Consider the following 21,384-nt stretch of genomic DNA (forward strand, 5'->3'; position numbering starts at 1 on the left):
AACGTGTTGGCGGTGCCCTTTTCTGTATAGAAGCTTTTAGTTGCATGAGGTCTCATCTGTGAGTTGATGGTCTTATTTCCTGAGCACCAACGTCTCATCCAGTAAGCCCTCCCCTGTGCCTAGAAGTTGAAATTTACTCTATAATTTTTTCCTCTAGAAGTTTCAGAGCATCAGGCCTTATGTTGAAATCCTTGATCCATTTGGAGTTGAGTTTTGTGTAAGGTGGAAGATGAGGGTGTATTTTCACTTTTGTGGCATGAAATCCAGGTTTCCCAGCACCATTTGTTGAAGACATTTATCTTTGCTCCAGTGTATATTTTTGGTGCCTTTGTTAAAGATCAGGTAGTTGCAATTAAATGGAATGTATCTGGGTCCTCTATTCTGTTTAATTAATCTTCATGTCTGTTTTTGTGCCAGTACCAGGCTGTTTTTTATTACTATAGCTCTGTGGTAGAATTGTAATTTAGGTAAAGTGATACTTTTTACAGTGTTCTTTTTCGTCAAGATTGATTTGACTGCCCTTGAACTTTTGTGTTTCATCTTAATATTTGGAATTTTTTCAATGTCTGTGAATAAAGGTTCTGGTATTTTGATTGGGATTGCATTGAATCTTTTTTCTGTTTCATGTTGTTGAGTCTTCTGATCCATGAGCATGGAAGTTCTATCTGTGGTGTGTCTTCCTCAGTTTATTTCCTCCACGTTGTATGTGGCTATAATAAATGGAATTATTCCTCTGATTTCTTTTTAGTTTATCATTGGCACATAAGAAGACTGTTGTTTGTGTATATTAATTTTGAATGCAGATTTTGCTGAAAGTATTTTTGGCTCGAAAAGTTTTTGGTGGAGTCTTTAATGTCTTTTATATGTAGAATCACATCACTGACAAATAATTTGACTTCTCTTCCTATTTATACTTCTTTTATTTCCATTTCCTGTTCCTGCTTTGGCCGGGACTTCAAGCACTGTGTTGACTAGGAGCACTTCAAGACTTTCTCCATTTAGCATGATGTGGGTTGGCTTGTCACATGTAGCAATGTAACATGGCTTTATTGTGTTGGGTTATATTTCTCAACCCCTTGCCTCTCCATGGGTTTTGCCAAAGAATTCTTTTTACTTATAATGCTGTTATCATGTAATTTATGTCTTTGAGTCAGTTTATGGGATGGATAATATTTACTGATTTATTTCTCTTGAGCCATTCTCAAATCTCTAGAATGAAGACAATTTGGCCATGATGATTGGTCTTTTTGATATGGTCTTGAATTTGGTTTGTTTGCATTTTGCTTTTGCGTCTTTATTCATCAGGAAGATCACTATGCAATGTCTTCTTTCTGTATGTCTTTATCTGGTTTGAGTGTCAGAGTAACAATTGGCTTCATAAAAATACCTGGAAGCCTCTTTAATTTTTAGAATAACTTAAACAGCATTAGTGTGAGTTCTTTGAAAGTTTGATATAACTCTGCAGTGAATTCTTCTGGTTCTGGGCTTTGTAGGGTTGGGAGATGTTTTAGTATAACTTCAATCTCATTGCTGGTTCTAGATTTGTTTAAATTATTAACTTATCTTGGTTAAATTTTGGAATATTTTGGGCACCCAGAAATTCATTTCTTTAAGGTTTCCCAGGTTAGCTAAACAGAAGTTATAAAAAAAATGGATTCTTAAGATATTCTGAATTTCATTGTTTTCCGTGGTCATTTCTACCTTCCCACTTCTAATTTTATTAATCTGAGCTTCCTTTCTTTTTTTGATTAATTTGGGTAAACATTTGTTGATCATGTTAATATTTTCAAAGAACCAAGTCTTCAGTTCATAGATGGATTCTTTGAAATGCTCATTTTTGTTTCACTGATTCTGATTACATCTTCCAGTCTCTCATGTTTTTTGATGTTGTTGCTTTAAACTTTCTTGTTAGAACTGCCTTCATTGTGCCACACTGATTTGGGTATATTGTGTTCTAGAGATATTTAATTTTCTCCTTGATTTTTTGTTTGACTCAGTTATCATTAAACAGGGTGTGTTTTAGCCTACAGGAGGTTTTTGTACTTTCTGTGCTTTCTGTTGCTGTTAATAATTGGAAAATGTTTATTTCTACTTCAATTTTAATAGACTTTTACTAATTATTTTCAATACTTTCTTGTTTTTTTGTTTTTATTTAATTTGTTCACTTTTCCTCTGATTGTAAACCCCTCCCTGGTAACCTCCCAGTTCCTCCCTCCCTCCCTCCCTCTCTCCCTCCTTCCCTCCCTCCCTCCCTCCCTCTCCCCATCCCCAATCCTCAGAAAAGGGGGACCTCCTCCCCTAACATCCGACCTCAGCCTATCGAGTCTCATATGGACTGCCTGCATCCTCTTCTTCTGTAGGCTGGCAAGGCTGCCCTTCCAGGGGGAAGTGATTAATGAGTGGGCACCAGAGTCTGTGCCAGAAGTAGTCCCTACTCCCCATATTATGGGACCCACAAGGAGACTGTGTTGCCTATCTACTATATCTGAACAGAGGGTCTGTGTCCTCATCATGCAATGGTCTTGGTTGGTGCATCAGTCTCTGCAGCACACCCTGACCCACCATCCCCCTTTTTCTCAACCTGGATTTGTTGGTTCCATTGGTCTCCTTGTGGAGCTCCTGTCTCCACCAGGTCCTTCCATCTCTCTAACTCTTCCATGAGACTCCCTTCGCTCCATCCCAAAGTTTGGCTGTGAGTCTCAGCATCTGCTTGGATCCCATACTGGGAGGGGTCTTTCAGAGGATCTCTATGGTGGCTCCTGTCTTCTCAACTGCTTTTGGTGTCTTTCTGTTTGCTGTTCTGCATGAGAATTAAGCATCCTCCCTAGGCTCCTCCTTGTTATTTAGCTTCTTTAGGTCTGTGGATTGTAGTGTGGCTATCCTGTATTATGTGGCTAGTATCCACTTACAAGTGCGTATATGCCATGCGTGGCTTCCTGGGTCTGGCTTGCCTCAGTCAGGATGATCGTTTCCAGTTCCATCCATTTGCATACAAATTTCAAGATTTTCTTGTTTTTAATAGCTGAGTAGTATTTCATTGTGTAAGTAGTAATTTTAATAGTTTTGCTGCATATCGTAGTCCGGATTGACAGTTATGGAGTTTAAGAGTTTGGTAAACATCATTCAGGCCCTTCTAATTTTTCCTTAATGTTTTATGCTTCCTTCATTGCTTTAGATGTTTCGGTAGGCTAACGGGCTGTTATTCGGATAGGCTGTCCTTTTAAGTGAGCTGTCCTTTCTCTTTTTTTCTTTCGCTGCATCTCCCTGTTTTGTAGGAAAGAATTCTTGGCTATACAATTGCAATGTACATTCGCCTGTGTGTAGCTTTTAATACCATGAAAAACAAGTCAAATGCAAGAATTCTGCTAAATATGAAACATAAATGAGTTTTGTTCAACAAAGCAGAATTCTGCGGCTAAAAACTATTTGTTTTACTGAAACGTATTGAATTCCATTATAATATTTAACTATGAAAACCAATCACTTCTTACACACAGGGGAGTAATATTCTTAATTATTAATTAGTCGCAGCCTTCTTAATACAGGGTTTTCTGTTGTCATGGATGGCTTTAAAATTTGGTTCACAATTACCATTTATCATGGTAGAATTTTTTCTGTAACAATAAATGTACAATACACATTATTTTAATAGCTGAAGGTTTTTTAATGTTTATTTTTATGTTTAATTGTGTACATGGGTGTGTGTCTTCATGTGGTGTATGTGCACAAGTGCAGATGCCCTCTGCAAGAGCGATGCACATGCATTCTTAACAACTGGGCACCTCTCCAGATCTTATTCTATGACATTTCATTAAATCCGTATTCAATACATGGTTTGGCTAGCTGGTGATTTAGGACTTTTGAGTCTCTGGGTTTTTCCAAACAGTGAATATCATTCCCATTTATTTTAGTGCATCCACTGCCTGCCTTGTAAAATGTAACTCTCAAGTAGATTCGTGAAAGAAAAGTATTCTTGGTAAACAACTTAAACCTTTCAAAAGACCAATACACATATTTCTAATTCCTTTTCAGAGTCAATCCCCGCTAGTGGATTGTGGAGAAGTGTGCCCTCTCTATTGTCCCTGGCACTGGCTGCTTTTCCTTCATAATCTGAGCACACTTCATGTGCACTCTATTTTATCTTATTGATAAATATCTCGGACTTTGGAGATTAGCGAAGCTGAAAGACATTTCAAGTGATATTTTCTATTTGAGTTACCTTTTCTCCAAGGGAGTCATTAATTTTGCTGCTTGAATTTTGGTGATTTTTTTTTCCTAGTGAGTAAATGTGTCTGTCAAATTCACTTTAAATAATTCCTTATTTCAAAACTTCTAACTTTATGTGTTATAGTGTAATATAGCACTAAGAACTTTTTAATGGTCTGTATGCCTATCATGAGTGTCTTATGCTCATTTTCCTCCGGCTTTCCTGTAGAATGCCCTTCCGTAGCCAAAGGAGAGACTGCTGCTTGCTTATCATATCACTTTGTCCCAGCATTTTACTCCAAGCCAATATAGAACACATTTTCAGTGAAGCTACAGATGAACAGTTTCCAAAGCTGCCAGCTGGTGATTCCAACATCACGATTGTGTTTAAGTCATCAGGCTGAAGCTGGGCGTAGTGGCGCACGCCTTTAATCCCAGCACTCAGGAGGCAGAGGCAGGTGGATCGTTGTGAGTTCGAGGCCAGCCTGGTCTACAAAGCAAGTCCAGGACAGCCAAGGCTACATAGAGAAACCATGTCTCCAAAAAAAAAAAAAAAAAAAAGTCATCAGGCTGATGTTTCTTCTCCCTGGGTCCGGCTTTTCCTCAGTCCCACACCACGGCTCCTGCCAGCAGCAATTTTGCCCCATGGTGTCTTCTCCTCACCTCTCCAAGAGTCTCCTCAGCAGCACAAGTATTGTAATTCTACAGAAGTACATATTCATACAGATTGTGTGCAGGTGTGCCTCCAAACTCAAGCATTTTATGTGATTCTTCTCTTGCTACAAGGATTTAATTCTTTTGGTTTTGGATAAAAGACTTATCATGAGTTATAACCATGAAAACACACACACACACACACCATACTGAGATCATTTAGAGTTGTTTCTATGCATTTAGGGCTGAGCACTTGGGGTTGACTAAGACGTCAGGCACTCCTCCCTGGGGAAGACCAATTCTCCCTGTCTCAGCAGCCATTGGTTTTCTGTATCTGTTGATCTGTTGGAGCCTTGTGAGATTCCCCGTATCCACTTTGGCATGTCAGCTGCTGCTGTAGTCCTTCAGGTCTTGTTGAGTTGACTGTACTGTTGAGGTTCCATGGACGCAGCTTCTCTGTCATATACAGACGCTACATTCTCACAGCAAACACTCTTCTCTTACCCTTGCGACTATTTCCATTGCTAAATTACACAAAAGTCTCCCGACTATTTAAATGACAAGAAACTGTTGTACCTTCCCACCTGCCCTCCCCTTGAAGTGGGCTCTTCCTTTCTGTGGCCTTTGAGCAGAAGTGCTGACCAGTCTCCATATGCATGTGAATAATTTTATCTTACCACATTTCAAGAGTTTTAATAAAATGGAAACTTGTACTCTTCGTTTTTATAGAAAAACCAAATTACAGCTTTGCTTCTAAAGTTGCTATTAAGAAGTCTGGTATTAACCTGAGTGTTCAGCCTTTTCATGCTTGGGATTCCAAAAAACATTGACATCTAATCTCCTAATAAAGCAAAACTGTTAATTACACCTCAGGGAAGTAAGAGAGAACATGAGAGTGTATAATAGCCAAGGGGTTGTCAGAGCAAAGTCTGTACAGCAGTTCCTGCCTGGGTGCGTATGGTGTATGGTCGATCTTTGAAGGTGTGGAAGGCAGTGCTCTTAATTATGTTGTCATAATGAAACACTATGACCAAAAGCCACTTGGAAAGGAAAGGGTTTATTTGGTTTATTTTGCATCCTGAGTTGTGGTTGACTGAAAAAAGCCGAGGCAGGAACCCAGAAGCAAGAACTAAAGCAGAGGCTGTGGTGCATGCTCCTCATGGCTTCAGTTGGCTCTCTAAAACGACCCAGGACCACCTTCCCAAATGTGGCACCATGCAGAGGGTTCTGGTTCTCCCTACATCAGTCATCAATCAAGAAGATACCCCACAGACTTGGCTACAGGCTGGTTTTATGGATGCATTTTCCTAATTGTGGTCCCCTCTTCTCAGATAACTACAAATTGTGTCAAATTGATTTAAAAAAAAAAAAAGAACTACCTAGGACAAGAGTGATTTGGATTGGCAAATCTGTGACATGATGGTTTAGGATGGAGTATTTAACAAGATGAAAATATTGAAAAGAGATTTGAAAAGTAGATAGATAGGTATTTAGCAGGGGAGCCATTTGCATGGGTGAGGAGAACTCTATCTCAGATATGCAAGGATTTATTTGCCTGAGCAATGAAACACTGATGCTATTTATTGTTTTATAGTCTTTGTTTCCTGGGCAGTGTTTCTCTGAGCAAAGAGCTAATTCCTATTGGCATGTCTATTGCTAATCAAGCAGGTTGCTTTAGTTCTTACAGGAACCTGGTTCCCCTTTTAACTCCTCTGTCCACAGGAAGTTGTCCTTAAGTACCTGTTTGTAGATTCTTGCTTTTTTAGGTCTTATTTTAGAAGGAGTGACTTTTGTAGTAATTAAGAAATTGGCCAGTGTTACCCCAGATACTGTCTGCTCTCCATTATTTTGGTTCTTCCTTCTGCATCCCCTCTGTACACGTTGCCATCAGTTTCTAGTCTCACTTCCTGTTGACCTCGATCTCTTACCAACTGGGGGGCTTCCAAGACCCTATCATTGATTTGCTGTGTTCTCACTCATGGTAAAATTAATTGTTTATCAGTGTTTTCTTTTTCTTGCATTTTTGTATGTTGTTGTTGTTGTTGTTTTTTTAAAATGAACACACACATTTTAGTTTTCTGTTATTTGGCGAATTAGTTATACATTTATATAAGATATTCACATTGTTCTCTATGTTTTTTTTTAATCTTTCTCCTTCTGTTCTCATATTCCTCTCCAAGGTCCAACAAATAGCAAAATATTATTCCCCCTGAAGGGTTTAGGCCACGGAGATGAGAGGCATGTTCTAGAGTTAGGGCTTACACACATCTTAATTTGTGTGTTACAATTGTATTTCTGAATATAACTATCAAGAGCATGAAAGAAAGATATGCAGAGAAGAACAATACATTAAAAAACAGTATTTTGTGCCCACTGCTTACTAGTTGTTGACTGACAGTGCTAAACCAACTGTAGGCAAAGGTTTAAAGTCATTCGATCACTTAATTGCATTTCACTATTTAAAATTGCAGAGGTATAGCTTTAAAAACATACAGACAGGACAGTTCACTGAGTCAACAAATGTTGGGCAGTGATGCAAAGCTATGGGTCATTATCTGTGTGCCCATTTTAGGGACCGTCGTAAATCTAAGGGATCCACAGTGCTTGTAAAACACACATTTTAAAAAAGAGGTCACGTTGTCCTCCTTGAAGAGAGAGAAAAGGAGACTTCTCAGAGGCTGAGGAGGTCCTCTGGTTAATGTTTTCTGACTTGGCAGGAGCTGCAAGAGGCTCAAGGGAGGAACGGTAGTCACGTAGGGAGGTCACGGTAGCCAAGTAGTTTGGCGTTCTTGTCCATGCAAGAACTGGGTTTGCTGTGGGTGATCATCAGAACTGGTTTGAGGGAGACCATATAAACGAGGGGTTTCCTATTAATGAAGTCTACGTTCCTGGGATTATTGGAGGCAGAGTGGCTTAAACAGACAGGCGTCTTAGACAAAGTAGGTATTGTGGGCCTCAGTGAGACTGTTCATAAGGCCCATCTGAAAGGTGACAATGAGATAAAGTAATAGAGTAAGCTGGCGTTAGAGCAAGGGAATGCTACTGACAACTGAAATAATGACCAATAAGAACAAATGATTCTTAAAGCTCTTTTGAGTTAATTTATAAGCAGATGTCTACACATGGCTGTCTACCAGAGACCCACTGGGCAACCCAGGCTCAGAAATTAGTGAAAAGCATCTTATGGCTGTGTTGACGTTATAGTATGTTTTGTAGCATAAGTTTTCATTTCATGAATGATATGGAACGAAGATAAGGGTGTCGACAGAGGGAAGTGTTGTCATGGTGATAGCAACATCTGGACAGTATACAAATGGGGGAGGGCAGTCAGTGGAAGAGGTCATGTCGATGAAGAAGATGGAGCACTAAGGAAACAAGCTCTAGAACCCAGGGCAGCAGGGGTGAAGGGAAGGGGAGGATTTAGGAAAATGAAAATGGATGGAACCAGCAGGATTTATTGCTCGAGTAAGACAAGAGAGAACATTTTTGCAACTTGAGTAAAAATGGAAATTGATGAATATGTTTTAACTCCCCGGGTAGATATGTAGCCTTTGTTATATATTTTTCTGAACTATATCCCTAAGTCTGTCGAGGTAAAAAGCCAGCTAAGTAACCATCATCTCCTCTGTGCATGGAATAAAATTGCATTCAAGTTTTGGCATCAAGTTAGGGCTCTATTAAATCCTAAGAGTCTTCAAGTTTAAAAATAAGTATAATCTTTATTTCTCTCTTTAAAATCCTCGGGTGTCATAATATTTTAGTTAGTAAAGTGTTTTTTTTTTTTTTATTGCTGTTCCTATTTCATAACAAATTCCTAAGTGTGTGTAGTAGTGTCCCGTGCCTGTGGACCCAAGGCCTGCTTTCTCCTTGAGGCAAGGGATCACATATGTATGCATGTATTTAAACGATGAATATTCATGTTGCCCTTTGCAATAATTACTGAAAATGAAGATATCTATGCATTTCCTCAGTCTTATCTGAAACTGTCATTCATTGCTTATTCCAGCACAGAACGAAGCCGACCCTTCAGGGAACAGGAATTCAGGACCATGACTATCTAAAGTTTGTTTCTTTGTGCATATTTATGCTGCTAACTTATGCTTGTAGGGTTTTTTCCATGTCGATGTAAAATCACAATGCTCTCTGTTTTCCCCTTCAGTCTCCTACCATACTTAAGAAAAATGAATTTTAGGTTATGTCAAAAGTCATATTTATTAGTCTCCGTCTGCTACTATTTATTAGTCACGACACCATTTGCTATTTAATCCTTTGAAACCCAATGTGATTAAGAATTGTTCCATTTATAAAGGGAAATAAGGGGCGGGGGAGGATTCCAAATTTCTGTAATCTAGATGGGGAGAGAATTTTCTTTTTCTCCGGAAAGCTCATCTTGAGGATGTGAGACTCTACCAGGCTTTTATTCGACATTTTTGGTCCAGGTGTTTTCGGCTCTCAGCTCCTCATTCTTTTGCCAACCTCCCGTCGTTGAGTGGCAGGTCTGTAGTGGCTGATAAGTGTGTCTGCCCAGGAGCTCCATCAGCCTTATCTGCTCCTACCACTGCTCCTGCCTCCACACGCTGCATCCTGAGTAACAGCCAGGCCAAGGTGCTGTGCTGCACACTTACATAGCCTCCTTGTTCCTGAAGGTTTTCACAGCAGAGCTAAACTTCTGTGTGCATCTTTCAATATCCCGATATCCCACCGGAAGTATTTGAACTATATGGAGTCTATATAAAATTTAATTGTATTTCAAGCATGCCCAGCACTCTTCCTGTAAGGTATCTTTTTTTTTTTTTTTAAATCCAGGAGCTTGAAAGATAAAAGACCACTCAAGCCCTCAGTCTTTGTTCTGTGTTGCTTTCCTCCTGCTGTGGACATACAAACAGTTTTTCTTTATGTATCTTACGCTAACTTTATCTCTGAAGTACAGTATCTTCCATGAGAGCATCACTTTAAAATGCACTCGAATGGGTTCTATTTGGGGAGTTAACTAGATCCAATGAAACAAATTTTAATTAAGACTAATTTCTCTTCTTCTGCCTCTTCTTTCTCAGTTCACTAATACCTACTGTTCCTTCCATTGGCATCTTATTTATGTTTTGTACATGAGAAGTAAATGTAGGTCCTAATTATTTATTTGATGGCGTAGTTAGTAGTAATAAGAAAAAGAAATTGAATGAAATTTTTTTCTGTTCTTTTTTTGACCAACTCCAAATCTTAATGAATTATTATTTCTACCAATTTTTCGTATAATATATTTGTGTCTTATATCATATATATATGTAATTTATGTGTATCTTAATTTTACTTGTGTTTACTTTTTCAACAAAAATATATGATTTCATAAGAAACATCAAACCTAAATATTATATATAAGAAAAATGAGATAAAAGAAGTTTATACACTGTAAAAACAGAACAGAAATGCTGGATGTCACCAGTAGGAGACATGCAGGCTATGGTCCATGCAGAATTAGCATGTGAGGTCCATGGCAGTGATCCCACACTCTTTAGGTGCTAACTCAAGCCCTGCCAAAATGGGTCACCTCCTCCTTTAAAGACAAAGATTTTGATAGTAACGCACATGCATAAATGGACTTCAAGATCAGATTCCTAAAAATTGACATAATAAAATCTTTTGATTTGTTGGTGTCTTCACTATACTTGAAGAATATTGAATCCTCCTTGGCCTTCGGTAATATACATTATTCTTTTCTTATCCCAAAATGAGTTAAAAACATCCTCAGAATAATTAAATTATACTTAGACTTGACTTAACTAATTTGTATGTCTAATATCAATAGATGTGATATACTCATGCCTTACTTAGCCAATAACAACACCTGAAAAAAATGTCAATTATAACATACTAAACACCTGCAGATTATGAAGGAATGACCTTAGTTACTATGTCTTCTGCCTAACATTGGAGAATTCATGATGAGTAATCTGGAGGCCAAGGGTTGAAATTTAATTACATGATTATTGGATCAGAAGTAACTATATGTACACAACTCAGTTTCTCGAACTGAAAGCCGTTAAATGTGGTCGTATCTGGAGCTGGAGAGATGGTTCAGCAGTTAAGATTGCTCCCTGCTCCTCCAGAGAACTGGAGTTCAGTTCCCAGGACCCAGGTCGAGTGGTGCACAGACACCTGTAATTTAAGCTCTGAGGGGCCCAGTGCCTTCTTTTGACCTCTGTGGGCAACTGTACTCCTGTGCACGTAACCACACATGACACACACATACACATAGAATTAAAAAATAAAAAAATAAACATTTAAAATATGGTCATATTTGTTAGTGCAAAGTCTGTTTCATCTATAGCTAAAGCACTATACACATCAGGTTAATTTAGTCATACACATTGGGCCTTCAGATACCAATTAACAGGAGTATGAAAATGGTTTAAATGACCAATTTATTTTCATTTTATCCTATGTACAGAAACATGCATGTTTTCAGAGAATAGTGGAAATAACAGGTATGAGATGCAAAATAACTTCAGTAAAGAATTCACATGTGAAATATAATTTATTTTCCTGAAACCTTACAACACTAGGTTTTTGCTGGAACAATACTGCTTCCAGTGGCTTTTTCGTGTTCGATCATTTTAAATTTATTTTATCGTCTTCAGCTATATCTTTCCCAAGACTTCCAAATAAAAATGTTTTCCAATGAATCCTTGCATACTCCTGTCATCTCATAGAGGTGGCAGAACAGAAAAATACATTTTCATAGTACATTCATTCTCTGTTTTATCTTTTTCTCCAGGTTGAGTTGCACAGTCTTGTCTTGATAATTAATGTCACCAGTATACATTTTCTCTCCCTCATTGAATTCACTTACAAACAGAAAAAAAAAAAAAAAAACCCACAGCTGCATTCATTAGACTCAGTGTCATCTTGTTGACAGTAGTACCAGTAACTCACACTGACTTTGATGTGAATGCTTGTTAATGGTAAGAGCAGACTACAGAACAAGCGAGAAGGCGTTTCCCTAACACGACAGTACTCTACAACCACAGTGCCAGCTTCATGGTCAGCAAAAGTTACAGGAGCGGTGTGGTTGAACACTCCTGATGGGACCCTAAACGCATGACTTCTAATTTTTAAAGTGTTCTACACAGGTGTGTGTGTGTGTGTGTGTGTGTGTGTGTGTGTGTGTGTGTGTACAGGCACATGTGTATATGCACTTATGTACATATGTGTGTGTGTAAATATGTATATTTGCAAATAATTTCTCAGAGTCTCCAACTGAAGTCTCTGCTAAATGTGACTTTTTAAAAAATTTTTTTTATTTTATTAATTTATTCTTGTTACATCTCAATGTTTATCCCATCCCTTGTATCCTCCCATTCTTCCCTCCCTCCCATTTTCCCCTTATTCCCCTCCCCTGTGACTGTTCCTGAGGGGGATTACTTCCCCCTGTATATGCTCATAGGGTATCAAGTCTCTTCTTGGCAACCTGCTGTCCTTCCTCTGAGTGCCACCAGGTTTCCCCCAGGGGACATGGTCAAATGTGAGGCACCATAGAACGTGAGAAAGTCATATCCCATTCTCCACTCAAGTGTGGAGACTGTTCTGACCATTGGCTAGATCTGGGTAGGGGTTTAAAGTTTACCGCCTGTATTGTCCTTGGCTGGTGCCTTAGTTTGAGCGGGACCCCTGGGCCCTAAATGTGACTTTAAAATGTTGAGATAACTTCCTGCTATTTGATTAGATATTGTTGGGCCCGAGAGATAGATGGCTCAGTGGTTAAGAGCGTTGAGTGCTCTTGCAGAGAGCCCGAGTTCAGTTCCTAGCACCTAAATGGCAGCTCAGCACAGTTTCTAACTCCAGTTCCACAGAAGCCAATGCCTTCTTCTGACCTCTGAGTACGTGTGTGTGTGTGTGTGTGTGTGTGTGTGTGTGTGTGTGTGTGATGCACATAAACCCTCACAGATAAACACAGACATACATACAAACAGTTAAATATTTTAAAGAGAAAATTTAACTTCTGTGAAGTGAAAGATGGAAAAGCATCTTTCACTCAATAGAGACATTATTGTAGTCCATAGTGATTGTGCAGTTGATAGCATGTGTGATGTCTGGTTTAAAAGGCATGTGGATGCTCACACTTTGCTTTCTGCGTGTGCTTCCAGAGACGATGGACTAGCATGGCCTGAAGCATGGCTCAGTTCTATTACAAAAGAAATGTCAACGCCCCCTACAGAGATCGCATCCCGCTGAGGATTGTCAGAGCAGAATCTGAACTCTCACCATCAGAGAAAGCCTACTTGAACGCTGTGGAAAAGGGAGACTATGCAAGTGTCAAGAAGTCCCTTGAGGAAGCCGAGATTTATTTTAAAATCAACATTAACTGCATCGATCCCCTTGGAAGGACTGCTCTTCTCATTGCCATTGAAAACGAGAACCTGGAGCTTATTGAGCTGTTGCTGAGTTTCAACGTCTATGTAGGTGACGCGCTGCTTCATGCTATCCGAAAAGAGGTGGTTGGAGCTGTGGAGCTATTGCTGAACCACAAAAAGCCAAGCGGAGAGAAGCAGGTGCGTGTGAAAGCGTTGTCTTTGGCTTATTTTGCCTATAGGAAGTTTCTTTAGATTTGTAAACACTGTGTGTGTGTGTGTGTGTGTGTGTGTGTGTGTGTGTGTGTGTGTGTGTGTATGTGTGTGTGTTTACTTTGCTTTTTCGTTTCATTTTCAATATTCCGAATTTCAAACTGTAATGTGTTGGATTGTTTATCTATTTCACTTGCATGTTGTGGGTTCCTGCAAAAGTGAATGCCACCATCTAATTTCGATACTGTCCGTTAACGCACTCTCAAGGCTTCTTGTAAACTCATCCTTAAAAGAAACAGGAATGATTGCTAGCAAGAAGGCCAACTCCTCCTGTAGGAGGGTTACAATGTCTTTATCAATGGCAGAAGTGTGGCGATGCTTCATCGCTAAGAAAAGTGTAAGTACAGTTCAGTGTGTTTCGCTTTCTCCCTGTGTGTTTACCGCCATAGAAATGAAGAAACTGTAGGTGGACCAAACAAGGAATGTTTTCACCTGTCTTAATCTTTTGCATCGGCACTGTCCTCACCTGTGTTGGAGTGACCTCTTTGATCATTTCCTAACCCTGGACGCCTTCACTCCCTCGTATCAAGGCTAATGATGGGTTGATTGCAGAGCCATTGCAGATGGTACCATGGTTCCAAAAACCTATCCTTCAAAGGGGAAATCACATAAAATGTGTCTATTTCAAGTCTAGCAACTTCGACCCTATTTGACAACACACAGTTTTCTGTGTTTCAAAGTCATGACCACTGAGGAGTCAAATAGCCAAACTGTGCTCTGCCTACTATATTGCCTTTGCGTCTCGGAAGGACGTTTATCACGATACTCAGTTAGTAGCTTGAAAACTCTGGCTGAGCATCTTTTCTGGGTCTGAGATGCCGTGTGTCTCATGATTCACTCTCAAATCCCATCCCCCATTCACTCCTTCCTCTTCCCTGAACCAAGCATTAGTAATAAACTAACACTCTAAGCAAAGCCTACTCCTCGGCTTATCAAGTTTACATTGACCCTTGGAAACTTGAGCCAACCGAGATTGGGGCATAAAGTTCTAGTAACGCCTACAGACACACTTACTGTCAGATCCCAGTGTTGCACCACTAACGGGCGTCAGTCACCCAGATGGAGAAAGTCGTTTAGTGGGTTTAGTGGGTGTAAGCTGAGGTTCTGCCCTCTTCGTGTTAAAGTTACATCACTATGACTCAGCCTTGAAGAGTAACCAGCTTAGGGGAGCAAAGGTAGGCTCTCATGGTGCAGAGGTTACAGTCTCGGGTCGTTCAGCTTTGTCATCACAGGGCCCATGCTGAGACAGAGCAGCATGGTGGAGAAGATATGACAGAAAACTCCTCACATCCTCACAGGGGCCAAGGAGCAAAGAGAAAGGACTGCCCTCCAAGGGCATGGCTTTCACAATATCTTTTCTCCATTGGGCCCTACCTGTAAGAATCTCTGTCAGTTCCCTGTAGCCCAAGAATCCAGCCATCCACTACTAAAATAAGGCATTCCTGTGGAGAATGCCTCAATCATTTTCTGAAAGCTCTGCCTTTGAATACCGACACCCTGGAGCCAAGGCTTCCTTCAGTATAGGAGCTTCAAGGGAAACCCAAGCCGCTACCCTAGGTCACCTTTAGGCTTTACATTTGTGTCTGTAATATTAGCCCTAAAGCTCCTACATGTTTTACTAGCAACGTGCTATACTGCATACCTCCTTGTAACTTTGCTAGGCAGCCATAGGTCAGGTGTCAAGTCTTCCATGTAGACCCTCATAGATGCCCAGAAGTCTATAGAACAAAGTCAGCATTGAATGTGTTTTTCATGTGTTATTGAAAGAACTCATCAGTTTTGCTTTCTAGTAGGTTCTTCAGTGTCTTTTTAGACAGTGACATTTGTGCCAATGGGAGAAAGCTGGTGTCTTAAGACGGTACCTTCTATTATGAGAGATGCCCAGAAGTCTATAGAACAAAGTCAGCATTGAGTGTGGTTTTTATGTGTTACTCAAAGAACTTAGCAGTTTTGCTTTCTAGCGGGTTCTTCAGTGTCTCTTTAGACAGTGACATTTGTGCCAACGGGAGAAAGCTGGTGTCTCGAGACGGTACCTCCTATTATGAGAGTGTTTGTTGGAAAATGTTCAGCTCCTGAGCTAAGTCCTCATTTCACAAGTAGGTCCTGGCTCCTTACAGGCACTTGGGCCCTGATTATTAATAGAAAGTAGTAAAGGTTTGTGGTCTGCCAAGACTCTGAAGCTCCCCAGGCCGTGTGCTTCTGGAAGATGTCTCTCGCATGAGGCTGCTGGCCAAGAATCCCTTTTCTATTTGTGCATTTTAGAATTTCACTTCGGTGAAGGACAATGAAGGAAAACTGTCCCTTTTGGTTTGAACTTGATAGTTTTTGAAGAACACTCTCAGTCTACCTTAGAGTTCCTGGTACACTGCCCAATGGAAATGAGGCTTTGGCAGCATGAATGTACAAAGTTTAGTCCATAAAAGTCCATAAAGGGTGCAGTGAGAGCTGCGTTAAACAGCATCAGTGTTTGGCCGTGTCTGTGTTATTGCACTAGGTGGCACGTCTTTTAGATATAGGCAACACCAACTAGGACGCCAGTTTTCATACGTCATGTGATATTGGAAATAATTATATTTTTAACTGGGCCTTTTTCTTTTTCTCAGATAAAGTGTTAAGTTTTTAGGTAATGGTTGCAAATGTTGAAATAATTTTCTGTATTGGGATAATCCATGCAATTATAGATGTATAAGTGCTTATTCATCCCCAGATATTCTTAGACACATCAACAATGATACTGAGGCCACTGGAGGAAATTATAGTGTGAAAACAGTAATACTCTCCTAGGTCTGATAAATGTAACTTCAAGATAAGGCCAAGGCCAAGGTTCTAATATAAAAACCATTAAAACCTGACTATTAGTAAATTACTAAGATTCTGAAATGTGCTGTGCATTGTAGATATATTGTTATTTTATAAATCTGTCACACACCACATTTTTTTTTCCGTCTGGAAAAGATGCAGTGTTTGGTGGCGTACTCCAGTCATGAGCGCTGGACACTTCTGATGAATTGGTGTGCTCACCAGGGAGTAATTTCTGCTGGCTTAGCCTGTTAGGCCTTCCATTGCAGCCTAAAGAGAGGCCACATTCCTATTCTCAAGAGCGTTAAGGTCTAGTTATGAAGAAAGAAAGGGAAAAATATCTCCCGTGGAATTAAGACTAGAGGTGGTCACAATAGAAAAGATAAAAGGAAAACACCGTGTAATCTTTATGAAGTTAAAATAAGTGGATCTCATAAACGCATTCTATTACAGGGTAGAGGCTGTGGGGGGCAGGAGACGTGGAAAGGGGAAATATAAGGATGGTGGTTGAATACCTTGGGAAATTATAAGAGCATTGGCTAACATAGACACCATGAGAAAAGGCCTAAGGGAGCAGACTGGATATATTTAGTTTTTAATGCTTATTAGTATATCGGAGTTAATTAGAAATGTAGGTCTAAATGAGGACTGGATGTGTAGATAAATGAAAATAAGGACAGCAAAGTAAACAGAACACCCGCATTTCTGTAGCTCCTAGTGTCGCTTTTTATGTCTTACCCTTAATCTTCATTGAAATCTTTGTGGGTTTTTAACATATCAAGTGACTTTTCTCAGTGTAGCTTTTAATGCAAAGGTTTAGGTTTCCTAGTTAAGTAGAAAACAATCACATAACTTCTTATGTATTTAATGTAGCCCTTTATAAATCAGAGTTTGGCATGTCAAGGTTTTAAAAATATTTAGATAATAATGAAGTGAACAACAATTAATTTTTATTATTTATTTATTTATTTATTTATTTGATTTTTTTGGCGGTAGTGAGAGTACAGATAACCCATGGTTCTTGACACCTGAGTGAAGGTGGCATACAGTGAAAATTTACAATTCCCACTGGGACGGCTCTCTTGCTAGCATCATTACCCCAGTGTCATCTGTTATGTTGTTTTTCTGAACTTTTCTGTAGCCCTCATAGTGCTCGCTTCCCTAGAGACAGTAGCCAAGGATGATTTCTCAGCCTCAGTTTAGTCAGTTGATTCGTTACTTTAAGGTGTTTCCAGCTGACTTTTTTCCTAGATGTCTTTTAGAGGCCAGATCAGTTACAATTGCATTTGCCCCGGTAAATGTTTATCTGGAGGGAGAATGGACTTTCCCACTCTTCATGTGCACCAGTGGTTCTGTGCCTTTAGCACCCTCGGAATCACCAGATGCGCCTGATGAGCTGCTGGTCCCCATTTGTGGCACCTGACAACAGCAACTTTGAAAGGACACCCTGAAAGTTATACAGAAATAAGCAAGTTCCCAGAGAGGGTGATATTGCTCTGGACTCAACAGTAGAGAAAGTGTGGCTGAGGGGGCGCTGAAGTTGATAGAACACACGTACCTGTCTGTGGCAGATGTTAGACTCTATGCTGCAAACCCTGCTTTTAGAAGGTTCCAATGAACCTCATGAAATCCTGCTAGAATGATGTCATTAACTAGTTCAACAGTGAGATCCTGGAGTATTTCAGTTGAGGATACATTGATTCTAAAACTACAAACCATTAAGGGACTCTATAGGCAGGACAGATCATGAAACCACCTAATCCAGTCCTTTACCTCAAAAAAAAGAAAAGGGAAGGGGGTTCAGAGAGTGCCTGGGATTTGGCCCAGTTGAAGCATTTGTAACACAAAGTCACCTACCAGCCTTGACATAGTCACAGTGATGATGATGTCGATGATGATGTCGATGATGATGTTAGCTAAGGTGGTGGCCTCTGCTTTGCCGGTAGCTAAATTAAGAATTTTGCTGCTGTTAACTCTTATGAAGGTAGGCACTCTTGTTATGTCCTGTTTTTGTTGTTCTTGTTGTTTTTGTTCGTTTGTTTTTTGAGACAGGGTTTCTCTGTGTAGCTTTGGCTGTCCTTGAACTCTCTTTGTAGATCAAGCTGGCGTCAAACTCACAGAGATTCACCTACCCTCCGCCTCCCTGAGTGTTGGGATTAAAGGTGTGCACCACCATGCCCTGCTGTATCTCCTCTTAATAGATGAGGGAATGAAAGGACAATACATTTTGAGTGACATTTCTCAGCTGGCAAAGCCAGAATAATCAGTCTTGAAACTTCTGGGCCCTTGGGAACAACTATTCAACCAGTTTGCCTTGTCTCTAGCCACAGCACCAATTTGAATAGGAGACATTTCAATTGTTAATTGTCCTAATGTAGGGTACAGACTAGACATAGTAGAAAGATGCTCTGGTCCTATGCATGTTTGTCCTAAGTATTAGAATGCCATTTTTAGTCTGGCTGCTCAATAAAAGCTAATTGTGGCCCTTTGTCTATATACTCTTTGCCATAGCCATGGTGTCTGAATAATAGTCACCAGAAGCTGTGAAGTGCTAGGAACGTACAAGAGTGGACTGGTAGAAGGCTGGCTCTGGCCCGCTTGCTTCTCCACTTCTGACTTGAGATTTCTGCATTGCCCTGGGCTGTGGTTCTGTGACCGCTAATCTGAACCCCACCAGCTTTTCAAAGTCCAGTGGTGCTTACAGTTTTCAGTCATTTCTATACATTTACGTGTGAGACCAATATGATAATGCCATGCCATAACTATGCCATGCCATTACACCTGCCCTTCCTGCAGATACTTATAGTCCAATACAATAACCCAGTGTGTCCCACAAGCTGAGGTAAGCATCATCAGCTTATTCCCCCAAGGCCATGTGACTTCTCTGCTCATATTTGCGAATAGGAAACCAGTTCAGGGTGAGCACCGAAGAACTTAATTCTGTTTGCTTCTCTCTTTCCATGCCAGAGGATATAGGGATGAGTTTATAGTCTCAAAGGTCTCTCTAATACAATTCTGTGGCTTTAGGAACATTAACTATTGTGAAATCAGAAAAATCAAAGACTGTGAAATGGAATTACAGCATTAGCATGTTAATTCAAAAATATGTCCTAGCAAAAATACCAGTAACTGGAAATAGCTAACCCTTCTCACTAGCTGTGGGTGCTTAGTAAACACAGAGAGCTGGACACAGACCTGTTCTCATACAGATAAAATATTTTATGTTGCCTCCATCTTCTTTCAGTTTCAAGGGTCAGACACTCTGTAGAGTGTATAGGGCTTTCTTCACTAGGCTTTAGCTAAAGCCATTTGTCTTCTATCCACACTTAGGACTTTTATGCAGGGATTACTAAATTTATATGGAAAGTAAGATATAGTCAATCTAGAAGTTTAGTTAGAGCATAGATTCATTGGTATAATGAAAACTCTGTGACCATCCTTCATGCATGGCCTAATGGCAGCTTCTCCCATTTGTACTCAAGAAACTCTGCCTTAGGTCAAGTCTGGGATATCATCAGTATGCACACAGTGTCAATCTGCCTGCTATCAGTTAAAGTAAATGAGCACAAAGAGCCAGGAACCCATAATCAACTACCATCAGAATTCACAGCAGGCAAGAGAATGAAAGAACACAAGAAAAACAAATAATGAGGGACACAGATGTTATTTCTCAAGACAGGCATTGTAGTGGAATACCGAGGTAATCATTGGATTTGGGATGCCAAAGCAGGAGGATCACTGTGGGCTAGCCTGGGCTATAGAGTGAGACCCTGTACCTAAAATACACAAAAAGTGCTATTTCTCATCTCTTCCAAGTATTTATTCCACTTTAAGATGTAGCAACATCAGCGAACAATTCTGCTTTATTTAAACTCTGGTGTAAAGTGATCAATAAAAGTGCTGTACAATATTTTCTTAATCTGCCTCGAGAGTTAACTAGCTAATAATTTTCTCCAAATTGGATTATTTTTTGTTTTATAATGCAATGTAGTCAATATTAACAAGTGCTTTGAAGATCTGAGAAATAAATGGTGTTTTATTATTCCACAGCAGGGAATTTGAAAGCTGTTGCAACACAGAGCTTAGATTATTTAGTCAGCTGGAGAATGGCAATCTTGAAAGAACTAAGTTGTTCTAGATGAAATCATGTTAAAAGTGTGGCCTTTTGCAACACTGTTGATATGATATGGTAGCTTCAGCTCATTAGCTGTTCTTTCTCCTATGCAGGCAACCTCCTTGTTCATGTGAAGGCCAGTGGTTGCACATAATCCCTTGGGAATGTGCTTCCTTGCTCCATCCCGTGGGCATATCGCAACATAGCTCACATTAAAGCAAAATGCATCAGATACGTCAGGAGGCCAAGAGTAAAGGATTTGACTCCTTTTAAAAAAACATCAGATGAAAAGCAAACACAGGCTCCAACAAGGGAAAGTCTTCAAGTGTGTAGACGCTTCTCTTTCCTAGTAGATCTCTTAGAGAAATAGCATCTGCTTCTTGGCACAGAAACTGAGGCTGGAAAGAGAAACTGAGTCACTATTGGGGTGGAGGGCGTGATAACATGTCCCAAGAGCTTAGAAGAGAAAGGCCTGCATATAACTCCTGGCTTCAGTGTCAGGAAAATCACAGAGTTATTTGAGCCTTCACTTTTCTCACAACAAAGAAGAGGTTGGCACGACTACTGAGCAAAGCATTGTAGAGATTGGAACGTGAGTGTGCACAGGGTTCTAAGAGAACACAGACAGTGGATGCCCCTTCACTTCGTGTCATTTACAACTTACTATACTCTCATGACTCAAAGCACCTCAGACTTACTATACTTAATTTAATTGAAATGTTCATCAAAGGTGCTAAGTGGTCCTCAGAGCATAGTCTTTCAAACATGGCCTCTGATGAAAAGCTTTGGGGAGGTCATTTATTATTAAAGTTCTCCAACCATTGAAAGTGTTGTGATTAGGACTGGAAAGATAGCTCAGTGATTAAGAGAACTTGCCAGTCCTAACAGGACGCGGGTTCCATTCCAAGCAGCCTTACCTGCTGGCTGATAACTACCTGTACCTCCAGCTCATGTGCCCTCTAGCAGCCCTAGGCATCTTCATGTACATTGGCA

At 40.0% G+C, this 21,384-nt stretch overlaps 1 protein-coding gene across 3 annotated transcripts in view; it reads left to right on the forward strand.

Annotated features, from left to right (window-relative positions):
• Trpc4 (transient receptor potential cation channel subfamily C member 4) overlaps nt 1-21,384 on the forward strand; it is a 162,869-nt gene that overhangs the window by 26,792 nt on the left and 114,693 nt on the right. For all 3 annotated transcript variants that reach the window (XM_051157135.1, XM_051157137.1, XM_051157136.1), the window contains exon 2: nt 13,002-13,406. In XM_051157135.1, coding sequence (XP_051013092.1) covers nt 13,029-13,406 — 378 coding nt within the window. In that variant the 5' untranslated portion in view covers nt 13,002-13,028. The remainder of the gene's footprint in view (nt 1-13,001; nt 13,407-21,384) is intronic.

Source organism: Acomys russatus, chromosome 15 (assembly GCF_903995435.1).
Source record: "Acomys russatus chromosome 15, mAcoRus1.1, whole genome shotgun sequence".
NCBI lineage: Eukaryota > Metazoa > Chordata > Mammalia > Rodentia > Muridae > Acomys > Acomys russatus.